Source organism: Myxocyprinus asiaticus, chromosome 10 (genome assembly GCF_019703515.2).
Source record: "Myxocyprinus asiaticus isolate MX2 ecotype Aquarium Trade chromosome 10, UBuf_Myxa_2, whole genome shotgun sequence".
Classification (NCBI taxonomy): Eukaryota; Metazoa; Chordata; class Actinopteri; order Cypriniformes; family Catostomidae; genus Myxocyprinus; species Myxocyprinus asiaticus.
Window position 1 is genome coordinate 1662591 of NC_059353.1, and position 17361 is coordinate 1679951.

General features: G+C 41.3%; 1 protein-coding gene across 1 annotated transcript in view; it reads left to right on the forward strand.

Moving 5' to 3' along the window:
* The window catches only part of LOC127446838 (polypeptide N-acetylgalactosaminyltransferase 13), a 168792-nt gene that overhangs the window by 118361 nt on the left and 33070 nt on the right, over positions 1 to 17361 (forward strand). Inside the window, exons 9-11 of the mRNA XM_051708121.1 lie at positions 2966 to 3105; positions 4305 to 4403; positions 12124 to 12258. Of these exons, the coding sequence (XP_051564081.1) occupies positions 2966 to 3105; positions 4305 to 4403; positions 12124 to 12258 (374 nt within the window). The remainder of the gene's footprint in view (positions 1 to 2965; positions 3106 to 4304; positions 4404 to 12123; positions 12259 to 17361) is intronic.

A 17361-nucleotide genomic window follows, 5' to 3' on the forward strand; every position in this document is an offset into this window, starting at 1 on the left:
GTTTGTTTCTGCATTTGTTTATCTGTGGATATTGTTTGTGTGTGTTTCTGTAGGTATTAATCTGTGGATGTTGTATGTGTTTGTTTCTGCAGGTGTTTGTCTGTGGATATTGTTTGTGTGTGTTCCTGCAGGTGTTTATCTGTGGATGTTGTTTGAGTATGTTTCTGCAGGTTTTTATCTGGTGATGCTGTTTGTGTGTGTTCCTGCTGGTGTTTATCTGTGGATGTTGTGTGTTTAGGTGTTTTTCTGTGAGTTTTGTGTGTGCATGTTCCTGCAGGTGTTTATCTGTGAATGTTGTTTGAGTATATTTTTGCAGGTGTTTATCTGGTGATGCCGTTTGTATGTGTTCCTGCAGGTGTATGTCTGTGGATGTTGTTTATATTTCTGCTGGTGTTATTTGTAGATGTTATTTGCGTGTGTGTGTGTTTCTAAAGGTGTTAATCTATGGATGTTGTTTGTGTGTGTTCCTGCATGTGTTTATCTGTAGATATTGTTTTTGTGTTTCTTTTTTTGTTTTTTTTTTGCAAGGGGGGCTTTTTGGTGACACCGTCGAGGATTTTGCCCATCAGCTCTCGATGGTGAGGAAGCAGACCGAGGCAATTAAACACATCCTGCCATGGCGCGACCCAGCCACTAAGGTCCCGCACCCTGTCTGCTTCTCACCAGAGCCATTCCCCTGCGGTGCCGGCCCTGGTTCCTGTACAATCGGAGCCTGCACGCCGGCCTCAGAGAAAAAGATCCTTCCATGGGAAGTCGGCTCCACCTGCCTGTCAGCCGGCCCCCAAGAACCCCAGACGGGCTTGAGGCGGTCCTGAAATGGCCCGCCCAGGGATGAGGCGACTACTCCTGACCAGTCCAGAGGGCACTTGGCGATGTTATACTCACCACACGCTGGCCCAGGGGCGATGATGTGGCTGGAGAGATGCCCTGGGCCAGCGTGTGGTGAGTATAACATCGCCAAGCGCCCTCTGGGCCTTGGCACCCATATGGTCAATAAAAGAGCAGTTTCCTCATTTCCTGGGCCAGCGCACTCGCAATGGCCAGGCGCTGGAAGTCTTTCTGGTCAATCAGGCGAATGCGAGTACTTCCCGTTCCCTCGTTCTCCATCAAGAGACAGCCGGCAAACATGTAAGTGTGCTGGTCTCTGGGGCCACTGGCAAGTATGCTTTTCCTCCTGTGAGCCTCATTGCACAGACTCTGTGCAAAGTCAGGGAGGATGAGCAGCAAGTCCTGTTCGTTGCGCCGTACTGGCCCAACCGGACTTGGTTCTCGGATCTGATGCTCCTGAGAGTAGCACCTCCCTGGCGCATTCCCCTGAGGCAGGACCTTCTCACTCAGGGGCAGGGCATGCTCCAGCACCCACGGCCAGACCTCTCCATGGAATCTCCATGTCTGGCTCCTGGACGGGACACTGTAGACCTAGCAGACATGATCACTCAGGCCAGGGCCCCCTCTACGAGGCAGCTGTATGCCTTGAAGTGGCGTCTTTTCACTAACTGGTGTTCTTCACGTAGGGAAGACCCACAGAGATGCGCTGTCGGGTCTGTGCTGTCTTTCCTTCAGGAGGACTGGAGAGACGGCTCTCTCCCTCTACCCTGAAAGTGTACGTAGCTGCTATAGCAGCTCACCACGATACACTGGATGGGAGACCCTCACGACAGTGCGACCTGATCAACAGGTTCCTCAAAGGCACGAGGAGGTTGAATCCTCCTAGACCGCGCTTGATCCCCTCTTGGGATCTATCTGTGGTCCTATGAGGCCCTTGAGCAGGCCGAGCTCAGCACTCTGTCCCTGAAGATGGCCCTCCTGGTGGTGCTCACTTCCATCAAGAGGGTGGGGGATCTGCAGGCGCTCTCTGTTACCAGCGAATGCCTGGAATTCAGGCCAGCACACCCTCACGTGATCTTGAGACCCCGGCCCGGTTACATGTCCAAAGTTCCCACCACTCCTTTTCAGGACCAGGTGGTGAACCTGCAAGCTCTCCCTTCAGAGGAGGAAGACCCGGCCTTGTCGTTGCTGTGTTCAGTTTGCACTCGGCGCATCTATCTGGACAGCACACAGAGCTTTAGATGCTCGAAGCAGCTCTTTGTCTGTTTTGGAGGACAGCAGAAGGGGAAAGCTGTCTCCAAGCAGAGATTAGCCCATCGGATTGTGGATGCCATTTTCTTCGCACACCAGTCTCAGGACTTGCCGTGCCCCTTGGGAGTCCGGGCGCACTCCACTAGAGGTGTTGCATCCTTCTGGGCACTGGCAAGGGGGGCCTCTCTTGCAGACATATGCAGAGCTGCAGGTTGGGCTACACCCAATACCTTTGCGAGGTTTTATAACCTACACATAGACACGGTTTCGACCCGAGTGTTATGCGGTAACAGTAGGTAGACCAGGCGGCCGGTTGGGTGTACCGCTTGCATTGCGCCTTTCCCCTTTTTCAAAGGTGATAACGTGCGCTTTTTGTTGACAGCAGTTCCCTGTTCCAGCGAACTCTGGAAGCCTCTTTAATTCTTTAGCGCTGTTCAGGTGATGAACTCGTCGGAGGAGTGATGCTACCAGGCCCATTACTAGTGGTATTCCCCTTTTCAGGTGAGCCCGTGTGCTCGGGCTCAGTGCTCCATGCGTGATGATTCCCCCTTGGTAATCCCATATGAGTTTCCACTGTTTGGTTCCCCTTAGGTGAACCCTGTGTTTCCCCTTGTCAGAGCTTTCTCTGCCTCGGTCACTGTGCTGCGTACAGCCACCCGGACTGAGGCGAATCATTACAAAACCACAAGGACTTAAAAGCACATTGGGAATTGGGCATTCCAAATTGGGGGGGGAAACAAGACACTTCTGCAGGTCTTTATCTGTGGGTGTATGTTCTTGCAGGTGTTTGTCTGTGGATGTTATGTGTGTGTTTCTGCAAGTGTTTATATGTGGATTTTCTTTGTGTGTGTTCCTGCAAGTTGATCTGTGGATATTGATCCTGCAGGTGTGGTTCGGGTGGATTATGGAGACGTCTCCTCTCGGAAGGCTTTGAGAGAAGCTCTGAAGTGTAAACCATTCTCATGGTACCTGGAAAACATTTACCCTGACTCTCAAATTCCACGCAGATATTACTCACTCGGAGAGGTATGAAACATGTTTTATATGTGGTCATTAAAAGAGCCAGAGTTGTGAATACATTTTTTTTTAATTTTACCCTTTCCTCCTAAGACATACATTTGATTGTGCACATTTATATGTGTGCTGAGGCTTCTGCAATAATAATAAAATAAAAAATTAAAAAATCACTTTCTGCCCTGAAACTGTTGTGGTTGATATGTTCAATGCTGCTGGTCTCACTGCAGTCTGCTTAATACAGTTTTTACTGCTCAATCCATTAAGCACTGCTATTCAGTTATAAACTACACTGCAATTTCTGTAAGGCACACATCAAATAAAGATTATGGCACAACACTTAAGGCAGACATTTAATACAGATTCAGCCAAACATGACAAATTATTGCTAAATAAATACATCACTCATATCAGTGAGAATGTTTGCTCTTTTTCATGTAGTGAATGCAAACAGTGACCAGGGACTCTCAAGGTCCAAAAAGGACAAAACACACCATGAAAGTAGTCAATAAGAATTGTGTGCTACTGAATTCATGATAGAAGACCAAAAGCCATTGTCATTATCTGTCATTCTGCTCTCTACTGTAGCTTTCAAATCTCATTGTCCTTGGGCTTTATGAGAAAATATAAACGAGGAAAATCGTAACATTTAACATTCATTGCATTTAAAATGTAGTTGTTGTTCTGTCAACTTATGAAATAGCCTTCAAGGCACTCTAGATAAGCTGTCTATTACAGTCATGATGCTTATAATTCATGACATATAACCTCCACATTCTCATTCACACGTCACACGTCAAATCTCATTCACACGTCAGCTATCATTTGACTTGGAATATTACACACAAGTCGTATGGACTACTTTTAGGGTTGTTTGGTGGTGTGATGGCAGGTCAAGTGTAACTGCTGCTTGATTCACTGTGGAGGTTATATGTCATGAATTATAAGCTTCATGACTGTAATAGACAGCTTATCTAGAGTGCCTTGAAGGCTATTTCATAAGTTGACAGAACAACAACTAAATTTTAAATGCAATGAATGTTAAATGTTATGATTTTCCTCGTTTATATTTTCTCATAAAGCCCAAGGACAATGTTTACCTGTGAAAAATATATATTTAATGTAATACTTGACTCTTTTCACTGATTATAGATAACAAAGGATGCTGAATTGTATGAACTCTTCAGACTTTTGTCCTCTTCTGTCTGTAGATCAGAAATGTTGAGACCAACCAATGTGTGGATAACATGGGCCGCAAAGAGAATGAAAAGGTTGGTTTCTTCAACTGTCACGGAATGGGCGGCAACCAGGTGAGAATTTTTCTCTCATAATAATGCTAAAAATGTAAAGATTATCTAACACTAATGTTCCCTTATGTCTGTTTAACCCTCAGAGACTTAAACATTGAAATTGATGAAAAAACTAAATTTATCTTCATTAAAAGTACATTTTTGGGAAAAAAATAAAAACCTTGCAAAATTGCAACTCTGGGCAGTTTTTTCAGACAGTTGTTTAAAAAAAGGGAAGTGGTTTTCTGAATTAACAACAAAATTCAACACACAGAAATATATATATATATATATATATATATATATATATATATATATATATATATATATATATATAATTACAAGCAGTAATAAATTCAAGTGAAGTCAAGTAGCTTTTATTGTCATTTCAAACATATACAGCTAGTACATTCCTCCAGGACCATGGTGCTCCAATATATCGGTCGGCCGATATTAGCCTTTCACCGATATATCGGTATCAGCATATATGTTTACCAATATGCTCCGATATGAAAACTTTTTTTCAGAACATATAATGCAGAAAACAGTGCTTCAGAATTGGTGTCATAGCGTAGTTTGTCCAGCAGAGCGCACTCCGACTCCACTGTTTACAGAGCTGACTCTGAACTGACGGTGGCTCTGCAGACAGGGCGGAGTTCAGCGTTGTCTTCACGGTAAGTTGCTAACTAGTTTGTGAAATACATACTGGAAAGTTAATAAACAATGACCCCATCATTTTCCCTTTTCAATATTACTAATATAATGTTAACCCTGTCCCTGACAACCATGTCACTCATGTTTATCTTTGCTATTGTTTGCTATGTTAGCCAGCTATAGTTTGTCAGTGCAGTAAGTAATGTAGCAGATTGAAAGGTAAACATCAGAGCATCTTTTTGCAGCTCAGCAGACAATGGTGCGGTGGTGGATTGTGTCTGCTGAGTGTTGATTTCATGATATATTATTACCTAGTTGGTGAAACACAATGCTGGAAAGTAAAATAAACCATGTCTGTCTTTTCTCTCTGTGAAAACGAGCTTATAGCTAACTAGCTAATCACGCAGCTAATTTCATTGTTGTCAGCTGAGTGGAAGCTAATGAGTAAACGTGTGTCCACCAAACTGTTTTGTTCAGGATTCACAGTTTGGTACCCCCTTCAACCGAACAATTCCAGTCATTGCATTTACAAAATGTAATATTTAAAAAGCTGATTTTCCACTGTTGAATGTTTCCCCTGAACTTGTATAGCAGAATATGGTGTAACACCGCTGCTGCTGTTTATCTTGACTCGGCAGTATTAATATAGTCAGCATTTGACTGATACTAAACAGTAATACTGATGTTTATTTAGCTATTTATTTTATTTTTATTTATTCTTTATTTTAATGGTCAGCAATTAACTGATACTAAACAGTACTGATGTTTATTTAGCTATTTATCGTATTTTTATTTATTCTTTATTTAAATGGTCGGCAATTGACTTATACTAAACATACAGTACTGATGTTTATTAAGCTGTTTATTGTATTTTTATTTATTCTTTATTTTCTCAGTGTCATTTCTAGAATTTGTTGACAATGTATAATAATAATGTCAAATATTCTTTGATAAAAATATTTGTTTAAGAAAGCAGCCTTCTGAGTACCTTTGCATAGTCATATCGGTGCAAAATTGGTGAAAAATCCACATAGAAAAGGTCTGTTTTCATTCCAGCTCAAAAACGAACTATATCGGCCACCATATTGGTAATCGGTGAATTTTCCCTCTCTAAAATCGGTATCGGTATCGGTCTAAAAAATCCCATATTGGTCGGGCTCTAATAAAAACAACATGAAACAACATAAAACAAACACAGAACTACATGATACTACACAGAACTAAAAGACCTACACATTTCTAGATAAAGTGCATGTGCAAACGTGTGCAAACAGTACAAGACAGTACAATAATTACTGAAACAGGATAATAGGCACAGTAAGAGACAGTGCAGCACCAACCAGTACATAGTTCTAGTGTGAAAGTGTCAGATGAAACAGGTAGTGTAAAAAGATATTACAATATAATAGAAAATGCTGTGAATGTAATCATAACATACTATGACATAGTACTCAGCAGATACGTTTATTCTATATATGGACATAGCAGTTATTGGGGTAGCAGCCAGGTAGAAGTGACAAGAAAATAAGTACAATATTTTATGAATACAGTAGCAGCAATCAAATTCGGGTAGATAATACAGAAATGTGCAAAATTGCAAAGGGAGTCAGATGGTGTTCAGTTGAGTGTGTGTGCGTGTGTGTGTTGTCAGTCCAGTCTCAGAGTGTTGAAGAGTCTGATGGGTTGGGGGAAGAAATTGTTACACAGTCTGGCCGTGAGGGCCGAATACTTTGGTACCTTTTTCCAGACAGCAGGAGGGTGAAGAGTTTGTGTGAGGGGTGCGTGGCGTCATCCACAATGCTGGTGGCTTTGCAGATGCAGCGTGTAGTGTAAATGTCTATGCTGGAGGGAAGAGAGACCCTGATGATCTTCTCAGCTGTCCTCACTATCCTCTGCAGGGTCTTGCGATCTGAAACGGTGCAATTTCCAAACCAGGCAGTGATGCAGCTGCTCGGGATGCTCTCAATAGTCCCTCTGTAGAATGTTGTGAGGATTGGGGGTGGGAGATGAGCTTTTCTCAGCCTTCACAGAAAGTAGAGATGCTGCTGGGCTTTCTTGGTGGTGGAGTTGAGGAACCAGGTGAGGTTCTTTGCCAGGTGAACACCAAGGAATTTGGTGCTCTGGATGATGTCCACAGAGGAGCTCTCTCCATGCTTTCCTGAAGTCAACAACCATCTCTTTTGTTTTGTCCACGTTCAAAGACAGGTTGTTGGCTATGCACCAGTCCGTTAGATGCTGCACCTCCTCTCTGTATGCTAACTCATCGTTCTTGCTGATGAGACCCACCATGGTCGTGTCATCAACGAACTTGGTGATGTGATTCAAGCTGTGCATTGCTGCACAGTCGTGAGTCAGCAGAGTGTACAGCAGTGGACTGAGCACATAGCCCTGGGGGACCCCAGTGCTCAGTGTGGTGGCAGTGGAGATGCCGCTCCCGATCCGGACTGACTGAGGTCTCCCAGTCAGGAAGTCCAGGATCCAGTTGCAGAGGGAGGTGTTCAGGCCCAGCAGGTTCAGCTTTCCAATTAGGTGCTGAGGAATGATTGTGTTGAATGCTGGACTGAAATCTATGAACAGCGTTCGAACATACATTTCCTTTTTGTCCAGGTGGGTGAGGGCCAGATGGAGGGTGGTCTGCTGAGTGGTTGGGACGATATGCGAATTGCAGGGGGTCCATTGAGGAAGGCAGCTGGGTCTTGATGTGCCTCATGACGAGTCTCTCGAAGCATTTCATGATGATGGGTGTGAGTGCAATGGGATGGTAGTCGTTGAGGCAGGACACTGAAGACTTCTTCGGCACGGGGACGATGGTGGTGGCCATGAAGCCTGTTGGAACAATGGCGCTGCTCAAGGAGATGTTGAATATGTCAGTAAGAACATCTGCCAGCTGGTCTGCACATCCTCTGAGCACTCTGCTAGGAATGTTGTCTGGTCCAGCAGCCTTCCGTGGGTTGACTTTGCATAGAGTTTTCCTCACATCAGCCGTGGTAAGACATAGAACCTGGTCTTTGGGAGGAGGGATGGTCTTCCTCGCTGCCACCTCATTCTGTGCCTCAAACCGAGCGTAGAAGTCGTTCAGTGCATCTGGAAGGGAGGCATCACTGTCACAGGCAGGTGATGTTGTCCTGTAATTGGTGATGGCCTGGATGCCCTGCCACATGCACTGCGCTGCTGTCCTGGAAGTGGCTGTGGATTCTCTGGGCGCGTGCGCACTTTGCCTCTCTGATGGCCCGGGACAGTTTGGACCTCGCTGTTCTTAGGGCCGCCTTGTTGCCTGCTCTGAAGGCGGAGTCTCAGGTCCTCAGCAGTGCATGCACCTCCGCAGCCATCCACGGCTTCTGGTTGGAGTGTGAGGCAATGGTCTTGGAGAGAGTGACATCATCGGTGCACTTGCTGATGTAGCTGGTCACTGATGCCGTTTATTCCTCCAAGTTGGTGAAGTCGCAATCGGTGGCAGCCTCTCTGAACGTGCCAGTCAGTGTGCTCAAAACAGTCCTGAAGAGCAGAGATGGCTCCTGCTGGCCAGGTTTTCACCTGTTTCAGAACCAGTTTGGAGCGTCTGACGAGCAGTCTGTATGCTGGGATTAGCATAACAGAGATGTGGTCTGAGTAGCCGAGGTGGGGGAGGGGCTTCACCCGGTGTGCGCCAGGGATGTTTGTGTAAACAAGATCCAGTGTGTTCGCCCCCCTCGTTGCAAAGTCCACATGCTGATGGAATTTAGTGAGCACTGAGATTTACATGGTTGAAATCTCCGGCGACAATAAACAATCCGTCAGGGTGTGCTTTTTGCAGTTCGCTAATAGCCCCATACAGTTCACAGAGCACCTCCTTAGCATTAGCACTGGGGTGAATGTACACTCCGATTATGAGGACAGTTGTGAGTTCCCATGGTAAATAAAGTGGTCTGCATCTAACAGTCACAAACTCCACCAGCAATGAGCAGTAACTAGAAACTAGCACAGAGTTCTTGCACCATTCCGTGTTGATGTAAACACACAAGCCACCACCGTGAGCCTTACCGCACAGAGCTGCATTTATGTTGGCAAGAATGAGGCAAGCTCATCTAGCTGAATGGCAGCGTCCGGAATTCTGTCACTGAGCCATGTCTCCGTGAAAACAAAGACACAGCAGTCTCTAAACTCATGCCGCGTAGTCTGCTGGAGTCAGATGTAGTCCAGTTTATTGTCAAGGGAGCAGACATTTGAGAGCAGGATAGACGGGAGAGCCGGCCGGCTAGGGTTTGTTTTTAGCCTAGCATGGACCCCCACCCTCTTGCCGCACTTCCGCTTCCTTGCACACCGCTTATGACGTCCACTCCCCTGGCCACCGGCATCATGCGATGCCGAGGACTTGAGGCCTGGTCTCCGCAGCAAGCCGAGATCAAGTAGCTTCTCCAGCAGATCATCGTGCATCTTTGTTGTTGCATGATTCTTATACTTTAGCAGTGTCTGGCTATGGTAGACATGAACACCGGTTGCTCCAATGTCCATGTGCCATAAAAATCGGGCTAAGAAACAAAAATTGCACCATTTTGGATCCGGAGCGGCCACTGCGTGCAACTGCCGTGCCGCCATCATCGTATCAATTCATGAACAGTTAAGAAATTTGACTATTTAAAACTAATGATGACTGTTGACATTGATGATATATTTGTTGGTATATTCATCTCCATGTAATATAGTGAACCACACAAAAATAGTGATTTTAATTCATTTAATTTAATCATTTGGATTAGTTAATTGTTATTAATGTTGGGCCTCATGTATTCAGATAGAAGACAAAGGCAGGCCTAACAGTCATAAAAACATTCCTCAAGCCCCCACCTTCTTAGTCGTAAATTTTACTGATAAAAATCGCGCAAAAATCAAACAAAGGGAGTCCAAAACAGACTACAAATCCATGAAGCCTTGCTCACTAAAGGATCGAGCGCTCAACTCCTATTGGATGAGGCACACAACAGAACGTCCCTCAAACATGACATCATCAGGACTTCAAATAATTCTGAAATGCTTCCAAAGTTGCTTCCAGCGACTTAGTTCACCGAATACGGACGTAGCTTTTTGCTGCTCTCCGGTGCAGCCTCGTGGCATAAGGAAGTAATGTCCGACTTGAAACTGTAGCCATACAATCTCCATCTCGCTGGACGAGCTGAGATTACTCTGTGTTCAACCGAACACTCTAAGGATCCGAAGGAGACCGCCGAGCAATTCGCATCTTCATTCGTTGGCCTACAGAAGTGAAGAGATTAAAGATTTCTCTTCCATCTTCAATCAAGTCGACATTTCTGAGTTCTCCGCCAGCCCGCCAAGAATCAACAGCCGTACCGCCTCTGAGAATCAACAGCCGTACCGCCCGCCGACAGCGCGAGGAAACGGCCTCTCGTCATCACACGAGCCTCAAGGAACCGGGTCAGAGTTAAAGGACGGAGAAAAACACATTCTACCTGTGTCCTCATGCGATTCAAGTAAGAGGTTACGTCTGGGCAGAGATAGAATATTATAGCGTGTTATTCTTGTGTTTCAAGGTTTTTGCTTGTACAGTTTACGGACCACCATGTCCGCTCATTATTAATACTCAGGGTATTAATTATCACAAATTTGTTTGCTGTATTGTGGTCCAACCAAATTGGATTGTTGTGCATTTTCGCCATCGCGGGTGAGACAGCAACTGAGTTCATCCATTAGAGTCAAATAACACAGGACTTTTACGAGCCCCGCTCGTAAAACCGCGTCTCTGAGTGATGAACACGGCTGCTTTATCTCCAGCTATCGCGAAATCAGCTTTCGGGCTGTCACTGAATAATCTCTCTCTCTCTCTCTCACTAACCACACTGACACACACACACACACACACACACACACACACCTTATGTGTTATAGGATTATTTTTATTTCCATATCTAATCATGTCACTGTTTAGTTTGTAGTTGTAAGTCGGAAGTTTATTGACTGCATTGTATTAATTATTAATTGATATTACTGCATAAAGAAACTTTTGTTTATATTACAAAGAGAAGTGTTTTGGTTTGTTTTGCATACGCCTGTGTCGTGCTGACGGGATGTCAGTGCTCGGATTCAAACCTTCATTCATTGTTTTTTTTCCCCGAAAATCGATATTCTTCGGATATCGATTTTCCTAAGAAAACAATCTAATATTGAGACTGTTTTAATATTTGGTTATTAGTCCCTGATTCCAGGGTGGTGCCCCGTCAATGTTAATCCTTATTAATATTCTATTGATTTTTGATAATTGATAATTTTCTTTGATTGAATTTGAATGATCAGTAAGCTAGTGTTAATTTTAATGTTTCATCGATGTTAACAATTGATAAGTGTTGATTTTAAAGGATTAAAAAAAGCTAACATTGATTCTCATCAATGTTCTATTGATTTTTATAATTAATAATTATCTTTGATAATTATTAATTATTGCTAATAACCAAACTTGCTCCTAAACGTAGAACACTACATTTACTGGAGCCCCATATGAGGTTTTAATGAGTTAGATCCAATTAATTAATTTAAATATTAATTAATAACTACAGAAATAATTATTAATTATTTCTGATAGTAACACTGATCTAAACAACCAGTAAAGCCCTACATTAACTATAACTATACAGTATTATCTATTTACTGAATCGGTAATTGTGTGAATATACTGAGAATAATTTTGACCAGTAATGCCCAGCGTTGAATTTTAAGTTTAGAAAAAGGGTCTCAAATTTATGAAAGTTGATATATTTGGGGGATGTGGTCATTTTTTAATCAATAAACATGTATTAAAGGTCAAATACTAAATTTGTTAGCAATTGTGTCAACTAGCTGTGAACGTTTTGTGTGACTTTGGCAAGCTCTGACAGTTAATATGCAAATTTTTCCCACCAAGACTGTTGTTGTAATTCCTACCTATAGTTAATTAATATTAAGTATTGTTTTAACTACTTTAAACAAACGTTACGATTTGGCTATTATGTCTCTAAGGGTTAAATCAATTAAATGTAAATGATGATATAATAATGGAATGAATATTGATGAACTTTATCAATTTAATAATTAATTCTCAGCTGATCTTCCTGTCCTACAGGTGTTCTCATACACAGCTGATAAAGAGATCCGTACAGATGATCTGTGTCTGGATGTGTCACGGCTCAACGGACCTGTTGTCATGTTGAAGTGCCACCACATGAAGGGGAACCAGATGTTTGAATATGATGCAGAGGTACACAGTTTGTCTGCATACTCTCACACATTGAATCTAAAGTGAACATTAGACAGAACGTGAACCATGTGAAGTCATGTCCACCTTAAACATGCATGCAACTGTGCAACTATGAGTAGTACAACTTGTTTGGGCCAGTAAACAGAAGGTTGCTGGTTCGATTCCCGCATTAAAGAGTTATAGTATAAGCCATGACCTGATCAAGACCCTTAGGGGAAGTGACTCAATTAAGCCCACACAAGTTTTGCCTGATTTCTCGCACTTATCTAAATTGCCTTCCAAGAAAGTGGTTATTAAATCGGAGATTAATCTCTCATCATAACACTCATGCCAAGTTTTGTCAATATCTGAAAAAACTAGAGCGAGCTTGTGTTCCAAATAAGCACACTGCGCTTTTTAAATTAAATAAATATTTTATTTTATTAATTTTTTATTTTTTTTTACTTTTAAGGATGAACCATATTTGATTAATCATAAATAACTGCTGAACATTGGATAAACATGGATTACAGTTTTAGTATTTGACCTTTCAACATCCATTCAACAATAACCAAACATAACTGCTCGATCTGGATATTTCTCTAATCTTATTATGATCCCTCTTACCTGTCATAAATCTTACCTTCAGAAAGTCTGCAGTCTTTTTTTTCAAAGGGCAAAGTTTTATTTCAACTTCTGCAGTGACTGCCAGGCTGTGGCAACACATTATCTCCAATAAATTAAGAACTAAAAATGAGAATGACAATAACTTGTGCAATTATTGTAAGACAAATATTGTCTTTGTCTTTTTTATATTTCAAAATAAATGATAAAGTTGATTTAAATTGTATGTGGGCTTAAGTTAGGGTCACTTTACCTAACCGCAGGTTACTCCAGATGGCTGTCCCTGCCAGCATAGTTACTTATAGCTGTTGTATTTTTGATACTGGTCTCCAATATGGGATGCTGGTTTGCTGGTATTCTCACCAGACGTCTTCACTAGCTTAACCAGCAAAACTCCCTTGTTCTTGGTCCATGAACTGGTCTACTAGTTCATCAACTAGACCATCCCCAGACTTGCATAAACTAGCCTGGGCCAGCATTGATATGTATACTGGTCTTTTAAACAGGGAATTGTATTATAAGTTGCTTGGGCTAAAAGCATCTGCTAAATGACTACATTCCAAAAAATTATAAAAAATACATAGAAAATGTATCCAGTCATTTACATCGGCACCCGTTGGTTGATAATTAACCCTTGTGCTGTCTTAAAATGTTTTACCTAATTTGGTCTTCCCAGTCAAAAATAACTGGCCTATTAAAAATAGCTTATAAATCTCTCATTATGTTATACAGTATTATCACCAAAAATTGGATTAGATCTTTTTGTCAACTTGTCAACTTTTGTCAACTTTTTGTCAACATGCTGTACTATATGTATATCACACTAGTATGCTTTAATGTTTAAACAGGAAGTTTGTTTTGAAAAACGTTTATTTAGTAAATAATTGCACAAAGTTGCACTTGTGGTGTTCTCGGTCCAAAATGACCAGCCTATTAAAAAATGCTTAAGTCTCTCATTATGCTATATTATCAACAAATATTGATTTAGATCTTTTTGCATTTATTTTTGGAACTTATTGACCGTAGGCCTCCTTGACCTGAGTTTATGCACCTAATTTCTGAGTGAAAAAAAGCATTATTTGTGGTAACATTTTGGCAATATTAAATAAAATATGAAAACATGTTGTACTGTATATCTGCTTTAGTTGCACTATGTGCTTTAATGTTAAACAGGGAAGTTTGTTTTGAAGCACTTTTATTTGTAAAAAAACAAAATGGCAGAAAGTCACACTTGTGGTGTTCCCGGTCAAAAATGACTGGCCATTGAAAATGAATGGGGAAGATCACAAAAAACAAGACTTTTATTTTGAAATGAACCAGGGCAAGTGGTCCAGTTTCATGATCAAGGACGTGATCAAGAGCCTCATGCACAGAGAACCACTTGGCCATTGTGTTGCCACAAAGTGAATGATGAGCAAGGCCCTGTGAGGATTTATATACCTTAGCTGTGGAAAAGCTTCTGTACATTAGTAAACATTAGCCACGTTTCCACTATCGGGCCAAATGAGGGCATGCCAGGGCCAGTTGCATTCCCACTGTCACTTCCGGGGGTTTCATCATGCCTCCTCGGGGCTTTCTTGGGGCCAACGGCTAATGGTCTTTGGCCCGGAGATTACCCTTGTGCTAAACAAGGCCAACCGGGAGTTGAGGCAAGTACAATGTCAAAGGCGGAGTTTCACCGAACTTGTCAGGATATGTATCCAGTGCACAATGGTACAGGTTTGGAAAAAAAAATAATACAACGCGGGTACAGTACAAATCCGTTGAAATGCAAAATGGACAAAGCGGTGCCCAAAGAAATTACTTTCCATGGTTCGGTGAACTTTCATAGATGGTGTGCTGGGACATCGTCCCTCTGTTAGTGGAGAGACCACTCAGAACATCATGGCAGTTACAGTCGATGAGTTGTTATCGCTAATTTATCTTGCTAGCTAGCTAATGTTTACAAATGATATAAACTCGATATTCTAAATAACGTGATACCTCTATGATAGCTATTGGCCCCGGCTGGCTAGTTGATAGCCCTGGCTCACACTGGCCCGATAGTGGAAAAGCGGGTTTTGATCTGTTTCTTTTGTGAGAACATGAATATTCCAAAACACATTGTCGTAATATTTTGTCTAACAGGTTTGATTAAAGAAAGATCATGAAAGAAAGATTCTATTTGAGAGGGGTCACTGTGGGGCAAAGAAAGTGTGTGTTTGGGCGGGTTTGGGTGGTTTATGAGGACATTTTTTAGGTTATAAACTGGTAATTACAAAGGTATTATGCTATAAATGTGGTTTATGAGGATAGAATCCCCTATATATATATATATATATATATATATATATTAGTTCGTACAGTATAAAAATCATAATGTCTATGGAGAGTCCTCATAAGGATAGCCGCACCAAGGTGTGTGTGTGTGTGTATGTGTGTGATAATGTTGGATGGATGTTGGATGCAGTTCAGGGTAGGATAAAGTTCATCTCTGTGGAAAAGAAAGCATGTAATACTGTAATAATAATAATAATAATATAGCATAATGAGAGATTTATAAGCCATTTTGAATAGGCCAGTCATTTTTTACCAGGAAGAGGGGGGACATTTTGATACCCAATAGGATAGCATTAACTTGCATTTTCAGGCAAAGAAAATCCTCTTAGGGTCAAAATGACCAGAAGACAGCATGGGTGTTAAGAGAAGCAAATGTGGAGCAAGTTATTACATACATAACAGTACAAAGGCATTTTAATTTTTAATAACATGCAAAATAAAACCAGAAACATGCATTAAAAAAGTAAATAGGGTCAATTTCATGTTTGGGTCTTGTTTGTGTTGAAGTACTCTAAACCACCAGATGGTGCTACTTATCAAATTTTTTCCCCACTACTTGTTCATGCTGTGTCAATAGTCCTTTTTAGAATATCTCAGAGTCAGAGCTGACCTACAATCAGATTTCTTCCTTGTCTTTATATTGATCACAAGCCATTAGAGCCAAATGTAGACAGAACTGTGTCTCTGAAATTCTGTGCACTAATCAGCCCTGAAAACATGAAAATCTTAGTACTGACAAATTTAATTAACTATTATTCCTGTACATTTCTTAGTATGTTGGCAAGTGGGAATATGACTTTAAGGTAAGGTAATTTTATATATTTTGTATTTTGTTTAAATTCTGTTAGTGGTGTTTGTGGAGTAGACTCCCATTTTATTTTAATCTTATTTTAGTGAATTTAGAAACACAACAGCATAAATACAGACACACATTTGTAGGATGTAATTAAGAGTAATGGCAAAGAGGAATATATTGTTTACTATACAGGTATCATCCCCCCCTTAGATTTCCACAAAACCTCTGTGTGCATTGATTTTCTAAGAATGTAACAAAATCAATATCTGAGATTCATTACAGTATTCTCAACATATCAAGAAACATAGAAACATAAATCACAACAAATATTTGTTTACAAAAGGCCTTACTATAGAGAGCTTTGTTGCTATCAATATTTCCTACTGTTAATATGGAAGATTCATCAGAGAGTTTATACACCTCTTTTTGATACCGGGTCGATTCCAGGGCTTATATACTGTATATAAATAAATGAGTCATTAGATTTGAAAGAGGACATCACACTCGGGCCGTATGGGACCAGAGCACTGAAACACAAAGAGGCTGAAGAAACCAGAAGCCATCTAAAAATAGATCTCTGCACTGCCTGTAACTTTGGTTTTGATGTTGGAAACATACATGTTTCCAGCATATTGTTTCACCTTCAAATAGTCTTACAAGTCATTATGTTAATAATATTATATATTATAATATATATTATTATATATTAAAATTATTATATATTAATAAAAAATTTTTTTTTTTTTTTTTGGTTCCTGGGTAGTAAGTGTTATTTCCTAATTGCTTATTCCTCAAAAGTATAGAAAATGGCTATTATTCCCCACAAACTTTGCTTTTGTGACCAGGACAGTGATATTTTGAAATGTACCTATTTTCCAGAACATTCCAGATAGATTCAGTGCTGAGTAAACTTGGAGTAACTTCTAGAACTTTCCAGTAATATAAATAGTAGTATAAAATACAGGGGCCTTAAGCCCACCAGTTCAGTTTAGTTCCAGCTGCCTAAGTGGATACATATCTGCATTTTTCTGAGATGGCATCAAGAGGCTGCAAGCATCCGGCAGATGCATTTTGCTATGTCTGTGGCCAATTTATCAAGACAAGAGCAAAAAAGTACTCTGTGGAAGCATTTGCTAAGGCCTACTATTTCAGCATGCCTTTTGGGGATCAAGACAAACCCTGGGCACCTCATTTCACCTGTGAGCACTGCAAAAAACTCTGGAAGGTAAGATGGACAATTGTGTCAGAATTTTATGTTATAAAATTTGTTAATTTTGTAAAAGTTTCTCATTTTAAAATGTTTTTTTGGGATGCCTTTGGGACAGCAGGGACACCAAGGCACACTACTACAGGTGGGACTGGCCACAGCGGACCGAGTTCTCTGT